At 55.8% G+C, this 17771-nt stretch overlaps 1 protein-coding gene across 1 annotated transcript in view; it reads right to left on the bottom strand.

The window, feature by feature from the left end:
- The window catches only part of LOC130028869 (mucin-16-like), a 70476-nt gene extending 62343 nt beyond the window's left edge, over positions 1–8133 (bottom strand). Inside the window, exons 1-5 of the mRNA XM_056119711.1 lie at positions 7998–8133; positions 7243–7331; positions 4710–6102; positions 2694–3719; positions 230–971 (exon numbers count right to left, since the gene is read on the bottom strand). Coding sequence (XP_055975686.1) covers positions 230–971; positions 2694–3719; positions 4710–6102; positions 7243–7331; positions 7998–8133 — 3386 coding nt within the window. The remainder of the gene's footprint in view (positions 1–229; positions 972–2693; positions 3720–4709; positions 6103–7242; positions 7332–7997) is intronic.
- Positions 8134–17771: the final 9638 nt, after the last annotated feature.

Here is a 17771-nt window from a genome sequence, read left to right on the forward strand (position 1 = left end):
TGTGAATACAGTTAAGCGAGGGGATGAGGGTCTGGATGTTTCCTGGTCAGGGGTGACTGAAGCAGGAGGCCCCCTCTCAGCACTACTGGGCCCCTCCTTGGAGATGGCTGTGTTCTGGGAAAGGTGAACCGTCCATAGTTCTGTTATCATTTCAGAGGTGACTTGTGTGTCAACTATGGGGTTGTTTGAGCTTGGAGGTGAGCTGGTTCCCAGTCCAAAGCTTGTGAACCCCATGTCCAAGGTCTTCAGCAGGTCAGAGGCCAGAGTTGCAGTTACAGAAGCAGGAGAGGAGGCAGTACTCTGAGGTAATGTGGAGGAGATTGGGATTGGTGAGGTCTCATCAGCTGAGGGCACAGAAGAGGCAGCAGTGCTGGTGTCTGCCCCAGAGGAAGGCTCCATCTGGGACACTCCCTCAGATACCGTGCTCAGGACAGTGGACATCTCTAAAGATGCAAAACCATGAGTCCCTGCTGAGTCTGTCTCTGTGGAGGGGACTGTGGCTGGTATGTTGGACTTATGTGTCACCTGTGGTGTAGAGTGAGGGGATGCTGTATGGTTACTGATGGTCATTTCTGCAGGTTCAACCATGACAGTTGAATGTGAGTGCCCAGTGTTCAATACTGTGGAAACATCTGGCGACATTGTTGACTTGGTTGCACCAGAGATTGATGTATGGCTGGAGTAGCTAACATCTGTCCTGAGTGCCTCAGACGAAGTCCCTGTGGGAATCCCAGAAATGACAGAGATTGTCTCTGTGTTCCTGCTGGTCGTTCGGGAGGTGACAATCTCCTCAGTGCTCCTCAAGGATGGAGTTGACAGAACCTCCAACTTTGCTGTTCCAGAAGATTCAGATGTGACTGGGAAAATGGTGGCATGTGCCTTGGTGGCCGTTAGGAGCAGTGGTGTGTGTCGTGATGGTTCCTTCTTAGGGGAGACTGAGGTAGGAAGCTCCCTCTCAGCACTGGCGGGCTCTGTGGAATCAGCTGTGAGTTGAGGAAGCTGAATTGTCCTTGGGGGGGAGATGGTCGTGGAGGTGACTTGTGTATCAACTGTAGAACTGCTTGAGCATGGTGGTGAGCTGGTTCCTAGTCCCAGGCTTGTGAACCCCAGGTCTGAGGTCTTCAGCAGGTCAGAGGTCAGAGATGAGGTCACAGTAGCAGGAGAGGGAGCAGTATTCTGAGATAATATGGAGGAAACTGGGATTGGTGAGGTCCCATCAGCTGAGGGCAACAGAAAGGGGGCCATGCTGGTGTCGGCCCTAGAGGAAGTCTCTGTCGATGACTTGTCATCAGACTCTATGTTCCTGCTGGATGTCCTCTCTGAGAGTGCGGGACTCTGGGTGACATCTGGGTCATTCTCTGCCTGAGGACTGGTGTTCAGGACAATTGAGCTCAAATAACCCTGTGGTGTAGGGCCATTGGGAACCATGAGGGTCAGGATGGAGGCCTCTGTAGTGTCCTTGATTTCATGGGCTGACGGTGTGGTGTCTGTTCCTGTGAACATCTCTGTGGACACCGTGGATGGTCCCAAGACAGCTGTGGTTGTGTGTTTGGAGAAGGTGACTTCGGTCCTGAGTGTCTCTGTGACTGTGTCAGTGGGCAGGTGAGAGGGAACAATGGAGGTGTCGGTGTTTGTGGTGGTTTTGTGGTCATGACTGATCTCCTCAGTGCTCCTCAGGAAGGGAGTTGACTCAGCTTCAAAGATTGTAGATTGGAAAGAGTCCAGTGAGGTCGTGGGGACAGGACTGTGACTTTGGGTGGAAGGAGATGCCACAGGAGAGGTGACTTTGGAGTAACCTGGGTCAGATGAGGAAGGAGATTCAGATCCAGAACTGGCAGTGCCCATGTTGGTTTCCTCCATGATTTTGGAAGCAGGAGTGACCTCACTCTCTGTGGTGGATTCAGAAGATTCTAGAGTCTTAATCGTGCTTCTCCAACTTGGATGTGAAGTGGTTCTGGGTCCCAAAATTGTATCTGCCACATTGGTGGTCTCAACCCACACAGGATTGTTGGGTGACATCAAATTTGCAGCAGAGGAAGGGCGAGGTGCAGAGACTGTGGGGGACTGTGGGGAAAGTGAAGTTCTGGCAGATGAGGGCATCAAGGAGGAGTGAATGTGGGTCCTCTCCACAGAGGAAGGTTCTGTCTGTGACACCTTTTCAGATCCCATTCTGTGGACAGTGGACATCGCTGAAGGTGTGACACCCTGAGTCCCTGCAGAATCTATGTCTGTGGAGGGAACTGTGGTTGTTGTATCTGACCTCATTGTCTCCTGATGTGTAGAGTGAGCAACCCCTTTGGTGACAGTTATTTCTGCAGATTCAAGCGTGATAATGGAGCTAGAGAACCTCTTGCTGGATCCCGAGGAGGTGTCTGGTGACAGTGAGTATGGAGCCGGGCCAGGAGCGGATGTCACGCTTTGAGAGGTGACATCTGTCCTAAGTGCCTTAGACAGAGTCCCCATGGGAAGCCCAGAAAGGACAGGGATTGTCTCTGTGCTCAAGCTTGTTTTCTGGGAAGTGACGGTCTCCTCAGGGCTTCTCAGTGAGGGACCCGACAGAACCTCCACCTTCGCTGTTCCAGAAGATTCAGTCATGGCTGTGGAAATGGTGGCATGTGGTGTAGTGGCTGTAAGAAGTGGGGATGTGACTTTGGATGGTTCTTGATGAGGTGGGACCGAGGCAGGTAGCTCACTCCCAGGACTGGTGGACTCAGTGGAACCAGTTGTGAGTTGAAAAAGCTTAATTGTCCCTGGAGGGGAGATGGACACAGAGGTGGCTTGGAGATCAGGTGTGGAGCTGGTCTCCTCAGTGCTCATCTTCCCTGAGATAGCTGATTCCTCCTCAGCATCTGCAGTTTCCAGAGAACCAGGCATTGGTGTGGAAACATTGGTGTTCCTGTCAGAGAAATGAGTCGCTATCACAGATGTAACTTTGGATGTCTCCTGGTCAGGTGACACCGAGGACAGTGTTTCCTGTGCAGCACCGCTGGACCCCTCCTTGGGCACAGCTGTAGTCTGGGAAAGTTGAATTTCCCCCTGATCTGTGGTGACTTCAGAAGTGACTTGTGTGTCAACTGTGGAGCTGGTCGAGCTTGGAGGTGAGCTGGTTCCAGGTGCCGAGCTTGTACCCACCATGCCCGATGTCTTCAGCAGGTCAGAGGTCAGAGGAGAAGTTATAGTTTCAAGTGAGGAAGAATTATTCTGAGGTAATGTGGAGGAGACTAGGATTGGTGAGGTCCTGTCAGCTGAGGGCAACAGAAAGGGGGCCATGCTGGTGTCGGCCCCAGAGGAAGTTTCTGTCGATGACTTGTCATCAGACTCTATGTTCCTGCTGGATGTCCTCTCTGAGAGTGCGGGACTCTGGGTGACATCTGGGTCATTCTCTGCCTGAGGACTGGTGTTCAGGACAATTGAGCTCAAATAACCCTGTGGTGTAGGGCCATTGGGAACCATGAGGGTCAGGATGGAGGCCTCTGTAGTGTCCTTGATTTCATGGGCTGACGGTGTGGTGTCTGTTCCTGTGAACATCTCTGTGGACACCGTGGATGGTCCCAAGACAGCTGTGGTTGTGTGTTTGGAGAAGGTGGCTTCGGTCCTGAGTGTCTCTGTGACTGTGTCAGTGGGCAGGTGAGAGGGAACAATGGAGGTGTCGGTGTTTGTGGTGGTTTTGTGGTCATGACTGATCTCCTCAGTGCTCCTCAGGAAGGGAGTTGACTCAGCTTCAAAGATTGTAGATTGGAAAGAGTCCAGTGAGGTCGTGGGGACAGGACTGTGACTTTGGGTGGAAGGAGATGCCACAGGAGAGATGACTTTGGAGTAACCTGGGTCAGATGAGGAAGGAGATTCAGATCCAGAACTGGCAGTGCCCATGTTGGTTTCCTCCATGATTTTGGAAGCAGGAGTGACCTCACTCTCTGTGGTGGATTCAGAAGATTCTAGAGTCTTAATCGTGCTTCTCCAACTTGGATGTGAAGTGGTTCTGGGTCCCAAAATTGTATCTGCCACATTAGTGGTCTCAACCCACACAGGATTGTTGGATGACATCAAATTTGCAGCAGAGGAAGGGTGTGATGCAGAGGCTGTGGAGGACTGTGGGGAAGGTGAGGCCACGAAGAAGGAGGGAGTATGGGTCCCCCATACTTCCTCAGACACCCTGCTCAGGATGGTTGGCATCTCTGAAGGTGTGATAACTCGAGTCCCTGCTGAGTCTCTTCCTGTGGAGGAGACTGTGATTGGTGTGTTGGACCAAAGTGTCCCCTTTGGTGTAGAGTCAGGGGACCCTGTGTTGGTGAGAATGGTTGTTTCTGTAGGTTCAACCTTGAGGGTGGAGCTAGAGAACCTGATGCTGGATCCTGTGGCAAAGTCTAGTGACAGCAATGACTGAGTCAGGCCAGGGATGGAGGCTGTGCTGGAGGAAGTGACAACTGTCCTGAGTGCCTCAGATGGAGAGTAAGTTTTCCCCATGGGATGACCAGAAAGGACAGTGGATGTCTTTGAGTTGAAGCTTGTGTGTTGGGAGACGCTGGTCTCCTCAGTGCTCACCTTCCCTGAGGTAGTTGACTTCTCCTCAGCATCTGCAGTTTCCAGAGAACCAGGCCTTCGTGTGGAAACATCGGTGTCCCTGTCAGAGAAACGAGTCACTGCCACAGATGTAACTTTGGGTGGCTCCTGGTCAGGTGACACGGAGGACAGTGTTTCCTGTCCAGTACTGCTGGGCTCCTTCTTGGGCACAGCTGTGGTCTGGGAAAGGTGAATTTCCCCCTGATCTGTGGTGACTTTAGAAATGACTTGTGTGTCAACTGTGGAGCTGGTCGAGCTTGGAGGTGAGCTGGTTCCAGGTGCCAAGATTGTGCCCACCATGTCTGATGTCTTCAGCGGGTGAGAGGTCAAAGGTGAGGTCATGGTAGTAAGAGAGGAAGCACTTCTCTCAGGCAATGTGGTGGAGACTGTTGAAGGTGAGGTCCTGTCAGCTGAGGCCACTGAGAAGCGAGCTGTGCTGGTGTCTGCCTCAGAGGAAGGCTCCATCTGTGATACCCCCTCCGGCCCCCTGCTCGTGCCTGTGGGCATCTCTGAGGGCGTGATACTCTGCCCCACATCCGCACCTGTCTGTTCCCTGGGCACTCTGGTCAACGTGTCAGAGCTGAGGGTTCCCTCTGAGGGGACGTCAGGGGAGCCTCGGTAGGCGGTGACGGCCATCTCTGTAGGTTCTGCCATGATGGTGTTGGATCCTGAAGGGAGGCCTGTTGACAGCGTGGACCACACTGAATTGGGAATAAATGTCTTCCTGGGGATGGTGACTTCCGTTCCTAACATCTCAGTCCCCTTCAGAGCGGTTGGTTCAGGGGTGACAGTGTTGGTGTTGGTCTCCCTGTTGCTCCACTGGGAGGTCCTGAACCCCTCAGTGCTGCCCTTGGACTTCGGTGTGTCTGAAGCAGCAGACATGGGTGTGGGAATTGTGGGGAGCCCAGGTGTAGACGAACTTTGGACTCCAGATGTGGGTATTGAGTGCTGCAGCTCAGCCAGGTCCGAGACCCGGGACTCAGGTTCAGATCTGGGGGTTTCCCCTGTGGAAGCAGCCATGATTTCAGAACGATGAGGCACCTCGCTCTCCCGGGCGACCCCTGATGTGCTCAGTTGCTCTGGCGTGGGACTTCTCAAATGAGGCTGCTGTTTGCTCGTGGATTCCTCACTCACAGTTGCAACCATCTCTGAGGGGACAGGCCCTTGAGTTCCAGCCTGGTCAGTCTTTGTCCAGGGGCTTGTGGACATGGCTAAGCTGAGAGTCTCTGGAGGTGCAGAGTCAGTGGAGCTCGCGTGGGTCATGATGAGCCTTTCTGGTTGTTCTGCCACGTTGGTGGAGCTAGGGAGGCCGGTTCTGGGTCCACGGTAAGTCCCTGGCGAGACCGTGGACTGCACTAGGCCAGGGACAGATGTCCTGCTGGAGGAGGAGGTGACCACTGTCCTGAGTGCTTCAGACAGAGTCCCCGTGTGAACACTAGGAAGGACAGTGAGTGTCTCTGCATCTGGGCTGATTTGTGGGGATGTGACAATCTCCTCGCTGTTCCTGAGGGAGGTGTGTGATATGATTTCGAGTGTGGCCATCTGGGAAGACCCAGACCTGGCTGAGGAGACAGCACTGGGCCCCTGGAGAGAGGATGATGACACTGTAGATGTGAATGTGGGTGTCTGCAGCTCAGTGGAGACAGGGGAATGCCAGTCGGGTCCGAATCTTATGGTGCTCATGTTGGTGGCAGCTGTGATCTCAGAAATCTGAGTCCCCTCACTCTGAAGGGTGGTTGCTTCTGACCTATCGAAGGTGGAACTTCTCGAAGTTGCATAAGAAGAAGTTCTGGGGCCCACACTCATGTCTACAGTGCCTCTGGTCCCCATGGGGATGGGAGTGTTGAGTGACATCAAGCCTACAGCAGAGGAAGGATGACCCTCAGGTGACCCTGAAGAGGTCATGTCAGCTGAGGGCACCAAAAAGGAGGCAGAGCTGGCATCTTCCACAGAGGAAATCTCCACCCCTGATGCATCCTCAGGATCCATGATGACAGGGGTTGCCTCTGTGGAGAAGACCCTCTGTGCCACAGTCAGGTCTGCCTTATCCTGGAGTTCTGTGTTTGGTGTGTCTGAACTGAGTGTCTCCTGGGAGTTGGAGTGAGGGGAGCTTGTGGTGACGACCATTTCTCTAGGTTCAACTGTGATGGTGGAGCTAGAGAAGCTGGTGCTGGATCCTGTGGCAAAATCTGGTGACCATGATGACTGAGTCAGGCCAGGGATGGAGATTGTGCTGTAGGAGGGGACATCTGTCCTGAGTGCCTCAGATGAAGTCCCTGAGTAAAGACCAGAAAGGACAGTGAGTGTTTCTGAGTTAAAGTTTGTGTGTTGGGAGACACTGGTCTCCTCAGTGCTCAACTTCCCTGAGGTAGTTGATTCCTCCTCAGCATCTGCAGTTTCCAGAGAATGTTTCTCTGGAAACATCGGTGTGGAAACATTGGTGTCCCTGTCAGAGAAATGAGTCACTGCCACAGATGTAACTTTGGGTGGCTCCTGGTCAGGTGACACGGAGGACAGTGTTTCCTGTCCAGCACTGCTGGGTCCCTGCTTCGGGTCAGCTGTGGTCTGGGAAAGTTGAATTTCCCCCTGATCTGTGGTGACTTCAGAAGTGACTTGTGTGTCAACTGTGGAGCTGGTCGAGCTTGGAGGTGAGCTGGTCCCAGGTGCCGAGCTTGTGCCCACTATGTCTGAAGTCTTTAGTAGGTCAGAGGTCAGAGGTAAGGTCACCATAGCAGGAGAGAAAGAATTTCTCTTAGGTAATGTGGTGGAGACTGGGGAAGGTGAGGTCCTGTCAGCTAAGGCCACTGAGAAGTGAGCAGTGCTGGTGTCTGCTCCAGATGAAGGCTTCCTCTGAGACACCCCCTCGGGCCTCTTGCTTGTGTTCCTGGGCACTTCTGAGGGTGGAGATTCCTGAGTCCCAACCTGGTCAGACTTGTCCTGGGGGGCTGTGGTGGATGTGTCTGAGGTGAATGTTCTCTGGGGTGACCAGTCAAGGGAGCCTGTGGTGGTGACAGTCACTTCTGTGGGTTCCTCCTTAGTAGTGGCTCCTGCAAGCTGTGGGCCTAATCCTGTGGGCATACCTGGTGACTGGGAGGCCTGAGGAGAAACAGGAACAAAGGTCCTGCTGGAGGTGGTGACTTCTGTCCCAGGTGCTTCTGAAGGGCCTCGGGGGGCTTCAGGGGCTGTCTGGCTAGTGCCAGCCTCAGCATGTCCTGTGGTAACTTCAGAAGTGACTTGTGTGTCAGCCATGGAGCTGGTTGACTGGGTTGACTCAATGTTGTCTGTTGAAGTTCTCGAAGAGTGAGGCAGGGGTGTGGGAACAGAGGGGAACCCAGGGGTAGGAGGAGATGCCCCTAGAGAGGTGACTGTGGAAGGTTCGAGGCCCACTGGGACTGAGGACCGTGAGTCAGGACCAGAGGTGGTGGCACCCACGTCACCTCCCGCCATTGCTTCCCTTTCTCTGGGGCCTGCCGACGCCTCTGGTGTCTCCGTGTCCGTCACGCTCGTAACAGCTGGTTGGGAGCTGCCCTGTGTTTCGCCCCCTGCTTGTTCTGAAGTGGTGACATGGCTCATGGTGGTCCAGGATGTGGAGAGCACTGCAGATGGGGATGGTGGTTGTGAAGGGGGAGCAGCCTCGATTTCGTCCACAGACTCACCCATCCCAGAGGGGTCTGTGGCCTCACCGTGGCTTCCTGTGGCAGCCTCTGTGAGTGCCATAGCTTCAGACACTGTCCTTGGCACCTCCGCCCTGGTGGATTGGTCCGCAGGGAAGCCCACGTGTTCAGTGGCTCTCGAGGCATGGAAAGAGGGTGCCTGGGTGACCACTGATGACCAGGGCGACCGAACCAAGCCTGGGCTAGAGAGTCCATCAGAGGCCATAGCCTCAGTCCGGGCCTCCACACTCAGAGCCACTAAACTGGTGCCTGCGTCTGAGCTGGTGGCTGTGTGTGTCTGAGACGCTCCGAATTCAGTGGCCCCAGGATGGTCCAGCTCTGCTCCAGTCCTGGTGGGGTCTGGCAAGGAGGTGACTGATGCAGAAACACCAGGCTGCTGATGTGATAGCCCTGGGGATCCCTCCGTGGTGGCCACTCCTGGGCGGCTGAAGCCCTCGGTGCTCAGAGCAGCGCTGGGGTGCGTGTTTCCGGCCTTGCTAGGGGCAGCTGATGGAGATCTCACCCACGCTGCAGGACTCACAATTCCCGGCTCTGGGAGAGTGGGACCCAGGCGGGGGGCCATGGACGGGCTCCCCCCTACAGTAGCTTCTGTGCTCTCACTCCTGCTGTGGTTCTGTGGGTCTGTGGACATTGGGGCCAGACCTTCAATTGAACTCGGCCTGGCTTTGCTGCTGGGTGGACGATGTGGTCCCTCTGACAAAGCGAGTCTAGAATTCCCTGCTGTTGTTGCATCCTGCCCTGCACCGTTAACTGCAGAGAAAGGTGGCCATAAGGTGGGAGGGCTGGGGTTGGCCTCCAAAGGGCTTTCTCGAGAAACTCTGTTCCCCCGAGTCGCTGAGGTAGTAGCAGTGACTGACGAGTCCCACGCCCCCGTGGACAGCTGGGGCGGTGTACTTTGTCCTGCGGTGGGCAGGAAGCTGTGGGCTGCCCCACTGGGCGCGGGGTGCTCTGTAGACATCACCCAAATGGGCATGGACTCTGACTTGCCTCTCCTGGGAGGTGGGCTCAGGGGTACAGGAGCAGAGCTGGGCACCCCAGAGGACTCAGGAAGGCCTCGGGAGTCTGGGAGGCTTAAAGGCTGTGAAGGGCTCACGTAGGCAAGGTCGGTGGACATAGGAGAGAGGCCACTTTCCGGCGTGGCCCTGGCGTCTAACTCAGCGTTGGAGGTTGTTGGCGGAGGCGTGGCCTGAGTGGCAGGAGATTCTGCATCTTTGGAGACGGAAGCCACATCCGGGCCACCCTGGGGGCCTGATTTGGGGACAGAAGTGAATGTGGGTGACCCCATCGGGATGAGTTTGGGGGTGGAGGAGCTGGTTTCAAGGAGCATGGCGGTGACAGCCAGGCGACCCCAGCTCCCTGCTGGTGTGGACATGGTGGCTAGGGTGATGTCAGGGGTTCGCAGGGTGGTGGGGACGGAGGTCACGGTCCCTGGAGAGGCGACGCCCTTGATGTTGAAGCCTGTGGGTGGCGCACGCTGAGTTGGTGTTCCTGGAGGTGGTGTGGGGTCGGTGGCCCCCGCCGTGGGGGTAGCCACGAGCGTCTCAGGCGCTATTGAGAGGGGTGCGCGGGGCGGAGGGAGCAAGTCTGTGGTGACCTGCCATCCCGCGGGCAGAGAGAACGGCGGAGACCAACCCGTGGTCTCCCCAGGCCGTGCATCCATGGTCACGGGGGAGACCCGGAGAGTCGGGGTACCAGAAACCCGCTTTGACCTCTCTGAAGAGTCAGTCACCCCTGAGGACGCAGCCTCACCGGCCCCTCCACTCGCCCTGGACATCTCGCTCACGTCGGCGGCCCCAAACCACGTGTGGGTTCTGACCTCGGGGCTGCCCATCACGGTCCCCCTCTGGGTGGTGGCTGGGAAGCTCGGAGCGCCTGCCCGGCTCAGAGGGACAAGGCTGTCCCCTGCGCTGGTGCTGGGGAGCTGAGCTGAGCCCAGGATACCTTCCAGTGTTGGTTCTGGAAGGCCTGTGCCCAGAGGCCCGTGTGACGGGGTGCTCCCCATCACGGGAGTATATTGGAGTGCCATCTCTGTGGGGGTCCCCCCCAAGAACCTGGAGCTGCCGCCGGCCTTCAAGTAGCTCCTGCCTGTCCCGGTCGTGTCTGCGGTGGAGATTCTTGTGGACGTGCCTGTGGTCAGAATGTCATGTGGTCGGATATGGGAAAATGGGGCACGGGGGGGAACCCTGGTTTGGCAGAGTCGCTGACTCACTTCTGGGGTTCTGTTTCCTAGTTTTGCTTCATGCTCTGTCCTTCCTTCCTGGGAAGGCCATGGGGACCTTCCATATATGCTCTGAGAGACTGGACATCAGGGATGTACTGGCGGTCCCTAAGGATTCGGGGCATTTGACTTGGGGGCCTGACAGATGGTACGGGGCGGTGGGGGGGGGGGTGTCAGGTGTTGGCCTTGCATGCGACTGACCTGGGTTTGATGCCCTGCACTGCTTAGGGTCCCCCAAGCCCTGAGTGCAGAACTGGGAGCAAGCCCTGGGCATTGCTGGGTGTGGCTCCCCAAAACTGGGGGGTAGGGATGGATAGATAGGACAGCCGGGAAGGTGCTTGCCTTGCATGCCGCTGACCTGGGTTCAATCCCTGGTGCCACATGGGGCCCCTCCCCTGGACCCCACCAGGAGTGATCCCTGAGCATCACCAGGTGTGGCCCCCAGACAAAACAAGTTTTGACTTTTTTGTTCAGGAGATGTTGGCAGTCTCTGGAGCTGGAATTGTCAGATCTTGGGGTCACAGGGATGGGGGTGTGCCGGGGTCTTTTCTGCACAGGAGGCGTTGCTGGCCTCACCTCTGGTTCCCTTTAGCACCTGTACTGATGGGGTTGAGTGCTACTTAGCAACTTCCGGTCACCCCCAAGTGGCCTCTTAATCCTATTTCACACCAGTGCAGTATCTGTAGTTGAAAAGGAAGAGGGCAAGGAGGAGGGAAACCATCCTTCCTCTGCTTGTGGGATCTTTTATTTCTTTTTTTTTTTTTTTTTTTTTTTTGCTTTTTGGGTCACACCCAGCGATGCACAGGGGTTACTCCTGGCTCTGCACAGGAATCACTCCTGGCGGTGCTCAGGGGACCCTATGGGATGCCGGGGATCGAACCTGGGTTGACCGCATGTAAGACAAACACCCTCCCCGCTGTGCTATCTCTCCAACCCCTCCCTGTGGGACTTTGTCACAGAGGCTCCTCTCTCTCTCTCTCTCTCTCTCTCTCTCTCTCTCTCCCTCTCTCTCTCTGCCCATCCTGACAAGGGCAAGAGTTGGTCAGACTCTCCAAGGGACCTAGCCAAAACCCTTTTAAAAATTAAAAAAATAAATCGGGGGACGTTGTGGCCACACCGGGGCTGACTCCAGGTCCCGCACTCAAGGATTATTCCTGCCAGGGTTCAGACCCTGTGTGTGCCGCGGATCGAATCCAGGTCAACCGCACGCGAGGCAAACGCTTTACTCCCTCGCTGTGCTCGCTCTCTGACTTCCATCACAAACTTAAAACAGAAAACTGTTCCACGAATCCAGGAAACTCTCCCCCACAGCACCCTAAGCGGAGTCGCTGGGAGGTGAAAATCCAAGCTCAGACCCACCAGCTCACTTCATTCCGCCATCCACCCCCAGCCACCAGACTCTGGAGCCCAGCACCAGGCCAAGGACCCGCATTGGAGGGGACAGAGCAGTTGGGACACTTACCTGGTGGGGTGACGGTCACCAGGGATTCGGGCTCACTGGCTGACCTGCTGGCCACTGCCTCTTCTCCTGGACGCGGCCTCCCTGTGGTGTTGCCCAAAGATGATGCTGGCCCTGCGACGTGGGGGGACAGGGGTCACTCAAGGAGGACACGGGGCACCCAGGGCTGCACAAGGAGTGTCCCTGGAGGGAGGACTCAGCCCGGTAATGCCCCCGCAGGGCTCTGTGGAGACTTTTAAGGAGCAATCGGTCCTGCCCAGACCTGGAAACAGGACAAAGAGTTATGACATGAGGGGCCCCCCAATGCAGGGCCCACGTTGGGGGCCTGGTGGAGGAAAGCGTGGCGTTGGGGTGATGAAACAGTCAGTGATGACTTCGAGAGGTGGAGGGGAGGGGAAGGAAGGGAAGAGGAAGCGAGTGGAGAGAAGGGAAGAGAGGGAAGGGAAAGGGAGGGCAGGGAAGGAAGAGGGAGAAAAGGGAGGAGGGAAGGAGAAAGGGAAGCAAAAGATGAAAAAAGGAAAGTGAAGAGGAAGATCTGAAAAGAAAAGACTTCCATATGGAGAAGCCCATGCTCTCTCTCTCCTTTTTTTGGGGGGGGAGGTCACACCCAGCAATGCTCAGGGGTTTCTCCTGGCTCTGAGCTCAGGAATTAGTCCTGGTGGTGCTTGGGGGACCATACTGGATGCTGGAAATAGAACCGGGTTCGGCCGCATGCAAGGCAAACGCCCTGCCACTGTACTATCACTCCAGCACAGACCATGCTCTCTTAATTTTAAATTTTATTTTGTTTTTTGGGCCACCCCTGGTGATGCTCGGGGATTACTCCTGGCTCTGCACTCAGGGATCACTGCTGACAGTGCTCAGCGGACCCTATAAGGTGCCAGGGATCGAACCTGGGCTGACGGCATGTAAGGCAGATGCCCTCCCCACTGTCCTATCATTCTAGTCCCCTTACTGCTCTAGGGGACAGGAAGAGAAGAGGTTGGCCAGACCAGATGCAGTGGACAGGGGGCCGGCTGTGGGCAGCGGGGGACGGCAGTGGGGAGGGGACAGTGTCCTACCCATGGAGGTCTTGGCCGGCTCCCAGGGCCTGTCACTCACCATAGTCCCTGTGACTGAGCACTGAGGGGACCCTAGTGCTCAGGGACCATGGGGAGACATGAGGGACCCCAGAGCTGGGGGGGTGAGTCATCCCCAGAACAGCAGCCCAGCCCTGGCTTCTCAGCCCCTGAGGGGCCGCTGTCATAGAGGGTTTGGGGGCCTTGGAGGGGTTCAATGCTGAGCTCTGTTAAGGAGCAGGGGTCCACATAGTCTGGCCACACTATCCAGTGAAGCTGGGCCTTTGGGGGATGCTGTCCATGGTGAGCAGCGGAGAGATTATTACAGGGGGTGATGAGGGGAGGAGCTTCAGGTCATCAGGTCACACCCAGCTGTCCACTGCCCGCTAGGCTCTGGGATCCAGCTGCTCTTGGCTTTTATTTGGGGGGGGTCCTCATAAGTATTCTGGGGTCTCATGGTCCCCTCCGGCAATACTCAGCCAGCTGGCCAGTGCTTGGTGCAGGAGTCTGAGGATGAGGTTCGGGGGTACTCCAGGGCCCCCCCTGGGGGCAGGGATCTGACCTGGGGTTTAGGCATCTGAACCCCCATCTCCCAGCCCCGGCCGTTGCAGAGGCGTCTTGAGCCCGGCAGTGAGATGTGCTGGCTCACACCTACCTGCACTGCCTGTCACGGGAGATGTCCTGTTCCCTGCTGGCCAGCGGCTGTCCCCCTGCGCTTGCTTTTCTCTGTGTGCTCTTGTGGCAGTCGGAACAGACTCTTCAGGCCCTGGAGACAGAGGAGATGCAAAAGTCAGCCCAGTGTTACCCTGGCATGCCAGGGCGAGAGAGATGCCCCCAGGGCTGGAATGCTGCTGTTGCACGTGGGAGGTCCATGTGTGTTCCCCAGCACCGCCTGGTCCCCTAGCACTGAGGGCGCTGCTGAGCACAGAGCCAGGAAGAACCACTGAGTGCCACCAGGGGATGCTCTTGAGCACAGTCACGAAGAGCCCCTGAGTACCACCAGAGGGTTCTACTAAAGAGTCAGTGCCACCAGGGGGTGCTGCTGAGCACAGAGCCAAGAGGACTCCTGAGAGCCACCTGGGGGTGCTTAGAGCCAGGAAGAGCCCCTGAGAGCCACCAGGGAGCGCTGCTAAGCAGAGCCAGGAAGAGCTCCTGTGTGCCACCAAGGGGGTGCTCTCTTTATTTATTTATTTTTTGCTTTTAGGGTCACACCCAGCAATACTCAGGGGTTACTCCTGGCTCTGCGCTCAGGAATTACTCCTGGTGATGCTTGGAGGACCATATGGGATGCTGGGGATTGAACCTGAGTTGGCTGCGTGCAAGGCAAACGCCCCACCTACCTGCTGAGCTATCGCTCCAACCCCGGGGGTGGGGGGGGAGGGGGTGCTCTTTAAGCACAGTCAGGAAGAGTCCCTGAGCACCACCAGGGGGCGCTGCTGAGCCCAGACCCAGGAAGAGTTCCTGAGAGCCACCAGGGGGCGCTGAGCACATTCAGGTGGAGAACCCTGTGCACCACCTGGGGTGGCCTGACCTACACCCCCTCTAAAAAGCCTCTGAGGTGTCCTTCACTTCTTCCTGCCAGGAAGGAAAAGTTTTCCCTTGGGAAACCCTCCAGAACTCAGATTTATCTTTATTTGTTGCTTTTTGGGGCCACACCTGTGGGTGCTCAGGGATCTCTGCTGGTGGGGCTCAGGGGAGCCCCCTGCTGGTGCTCAGGGGTTGGTCCTGTTTCATGCTCAGCAGCGCCCTCTGGTGGTGCCGGGGGTAAGCACACCGGGTTATCTGGGGGTCAAAGGCAAGCATCCTCTCTGCTGAGCCCCATCATCCAAGGCAGGAAGACGCGAAATTCCTGGAGAGACCCAGGTCAGGGGCAGAGAGACGCGGGTGCCGAGGTACCTGAGGGTGTTGGAATCGATGCGGAACTGTTGTTTTTCAGCCAGGAGGAACTTTCAGGGGCGAGGTCAGGGGTGGGCTCCAAGGTCCCCTGGGTGCCTGTCGGAGAGACAGAAGGACCGGCCAATCAGTTGAGAAGGAAGCAGCCACACGGCATTGGAAGCAAAGAGTTTAATAAGTAGTTAAGGGGCTGGAGTGTTAGCACGGGGGAAGGTGTTTGCCTGGCACACGGCTGAGCTGGGTTTGATCCCCGTTAACCCGAGTGATCCCTGAGCACAGAACCTAAGTAGCTCCTAGGCCAACCCAGTGTATCCCCACTCCCCCCAAAAACGGGTCACTCAAAGATTATATTCAGAAACATATTTTGGGTGATCTGAACTCACGCTTTGCTTAACACTTGTGTTACGAATAAGCAAGACTGAATAAAGTGTGGGAAGTCATGGATCTTCTTTGGTGTTTGGATTTTTGGCCACACCTGGCCGTGCTCAGGGCTCTGTGCTCAGGGATCACTCCTGGAGGTGTTTGGGAAACCATATGGGTGCCGGGGATTGAACCCAGGTCAGCCAGTGCAAGGCAGATGCCCTCTCCACTGTACGGTCATTCTGGCCCAAGGGGTGGATTCTTTTATCTTTTTTTTTTCCAGTCTAAGCATCAACATATGCACATGAAGTCTGCAGGTTATATTAGATTGGAGCTGGAGAGACAGTACGGTGGGAGGGCCACATGGCTAACCCGGGTTCAATTCCTGGCATCCCATATGGTCTCCCAAGCACTGTCAGGACTAATTCCTGAGTGCAGAGCCAGGAGCAACCTCTGAGCTTCACCAGGTGTAGCCCCCCACAAAAAATTAAATTGTTTAGTTGGTTTGGAGCGATGGTACAGGGGTTAAGGCTTTAACCTTAATTATGGCTAATCCTGGTGCAATCCCAGCATTCCCCGGGGCCCACTGAGCACAGAGTTGGGAGTAAGTCCTGGGCAGTGCCGGGTGTCGCTCAAATACCAAAACAAAACAAAACAAAAAAAAATCAGAGTAGACCCCAGGAAGTTGAAAGTAGAGACTCAAAGGGGTGTTTGCAGACTAATATTTACTCAAGAATTCTTCACAGGAGACAAAAGGTGCTGGTGACTGGAGGAGTCAGGAGCAAACAGAAGGAACCGATAATGGGGTGTCAGCCCGGGTGAGATTCTGACATGTATGAGGCACGTCCCTGGGGAATGTTAAAGGCAAGCAGAACCCCAAGTCTCAAAGCAGAAAACTGAGACGAGGGGCCTAGACGGGTCAAAGGCTTCAAGATGAGAGAGGATGGGGGCCCAGGGCTGCAGAAACTGGGAATCCTTTTTTTTTCTTTTTGGGTCACACCCGGCGATGGACAGGGGTCACTCCTGACTCTGCACTCAGGAATCACTCCTGGAGGTGCTCAGGGGACCACATGGGATGCTGGGAATTGAACCCGGTTCGGCTGTGTGCAAGGCAAACATCCTCCCCGCTGTGCTGTCACTCCAGCACCCCGGGAGTCCCTTTCTCCTGGGCACAGACTTGCTGGTCTAGGGCTGAATGAAAGCACAGATTGTCTCAGAAATGTGCCCAACAGCAGGGGAAATAGATTTGTTTGGTTTGGTTATGGGACCACACTAGGTGATGCTCAGGGCTTACTCCCGGTTCTGTGCTCAGGGATCACTCCTGGTGGGGCTTGGGGATGTTATGGGGTGCCGGGGATTGAAGGCAGGGTGCCTTCGTGCGAGGCCAGTGCCCTCCCTGCTGTCTCATTGCTCCAGCCAATCAAAGACAGAACTTTACACACGAGATTCTGTGGCAACGACTCAGACCCCATAGAATTTTCGTTCAGAGTTTCTTTTCTTTTTCTTGTTTTCTTTTTCTTCCTAACTTGATGGTCTGGGGCCAACACCCAAGTTTAGCCTTCCCTGTAATCTCCATCTTTCTCCCTTTTTCCCCTTCCCTTCCTCTTTCTTTCTTCTCTCCCCGTCTTTCCCTCCCTCTCTCTCCCTCTCTCCTTCCCCCTCTCTCTTCCTTCCCTCCTTCTCTCTCTCCCTCTCTCCTTCCCCCTCTCTCTTCCTTCCCTCCTTCCCTCTCTCCCTCTATCTCTCCTGTCTCTCCCCTCCTGTTCACTCTCTGTTCTCTCAAGCCACATTTCCATCTGCATCTCTGGCCAGGGCCTGTTCTCAGCCATGGGGACAGGGCAGGCTGGTTGGTTGGTTATTTGTCTAGGGGCCACACCTGGTGGTGCTCAGGGCTTACTCCTGCCTCTGCACTCAAGGGTCACTCCTGGTGGGGCTCTGGGGACCCCATGGGACGCCAGGTGGAACATGCGAGGCAAGAGCCCGCCAGCTGCAAATTTTAGTTATGTCACTACGTTTCTTTTTTGTTCTGTACCTTATGGTGGGGCTGGAACGACAGCACAGCGGATAAGGTGTTTGCTTTGCACGCGGCTGACCAGAGTTTGATTCCTCCGCCCCTCTCAGAGAGGCCGGCAAGCTACTGAGAGTATCTCGCCCGCACGGCAAAGCCTGGCAAGCTCCAATATGACAAAAACAGTAACAACAAGTCTCACAATTTGTTGTGAGATGTTACTGGTGCCCGCTCGAGCCAAATCGAACAATGGGAGGACAGTGACAGTGACAGTGACCTTATGGTGCTTAGGGGAGCATGTGGGGTCTGGGCTGAACCCAGGGTTTCCCATCCAGGGCCTGCACCCCATCCCTTTAAGCTCTCTCCCTGGCCTATTTTTTGCTTTGGAGGACCACACCTGATGGGGCTCAGAGGTCACTCCTGGCAGTGCTGGGGGACCCCGTGGGATGCCAGGGATCAAACCCTGGTTGCCATGGGCAAGGCAAATGCCCTCCCCACTGTCCTATCTCTCCAGCCCCCTGATTCTATTTTTCTTTTTATT

Source organism: Sorex fumeus, unplaced genomic scaffold, assembly GCF_029834395.1.
Source record: "Sorex fumeus unplaced genomic scaffold, SorFum_2.1 ptg000041l, whole genome shotgun sequence".
NCBI classification, from domain to species: domain Eukaryota; kingdom Metazoa; phylum Chordata; class Mammalia; order Eulipotyphla; family Soricidae; genus Sorex; species Sorex fumeus.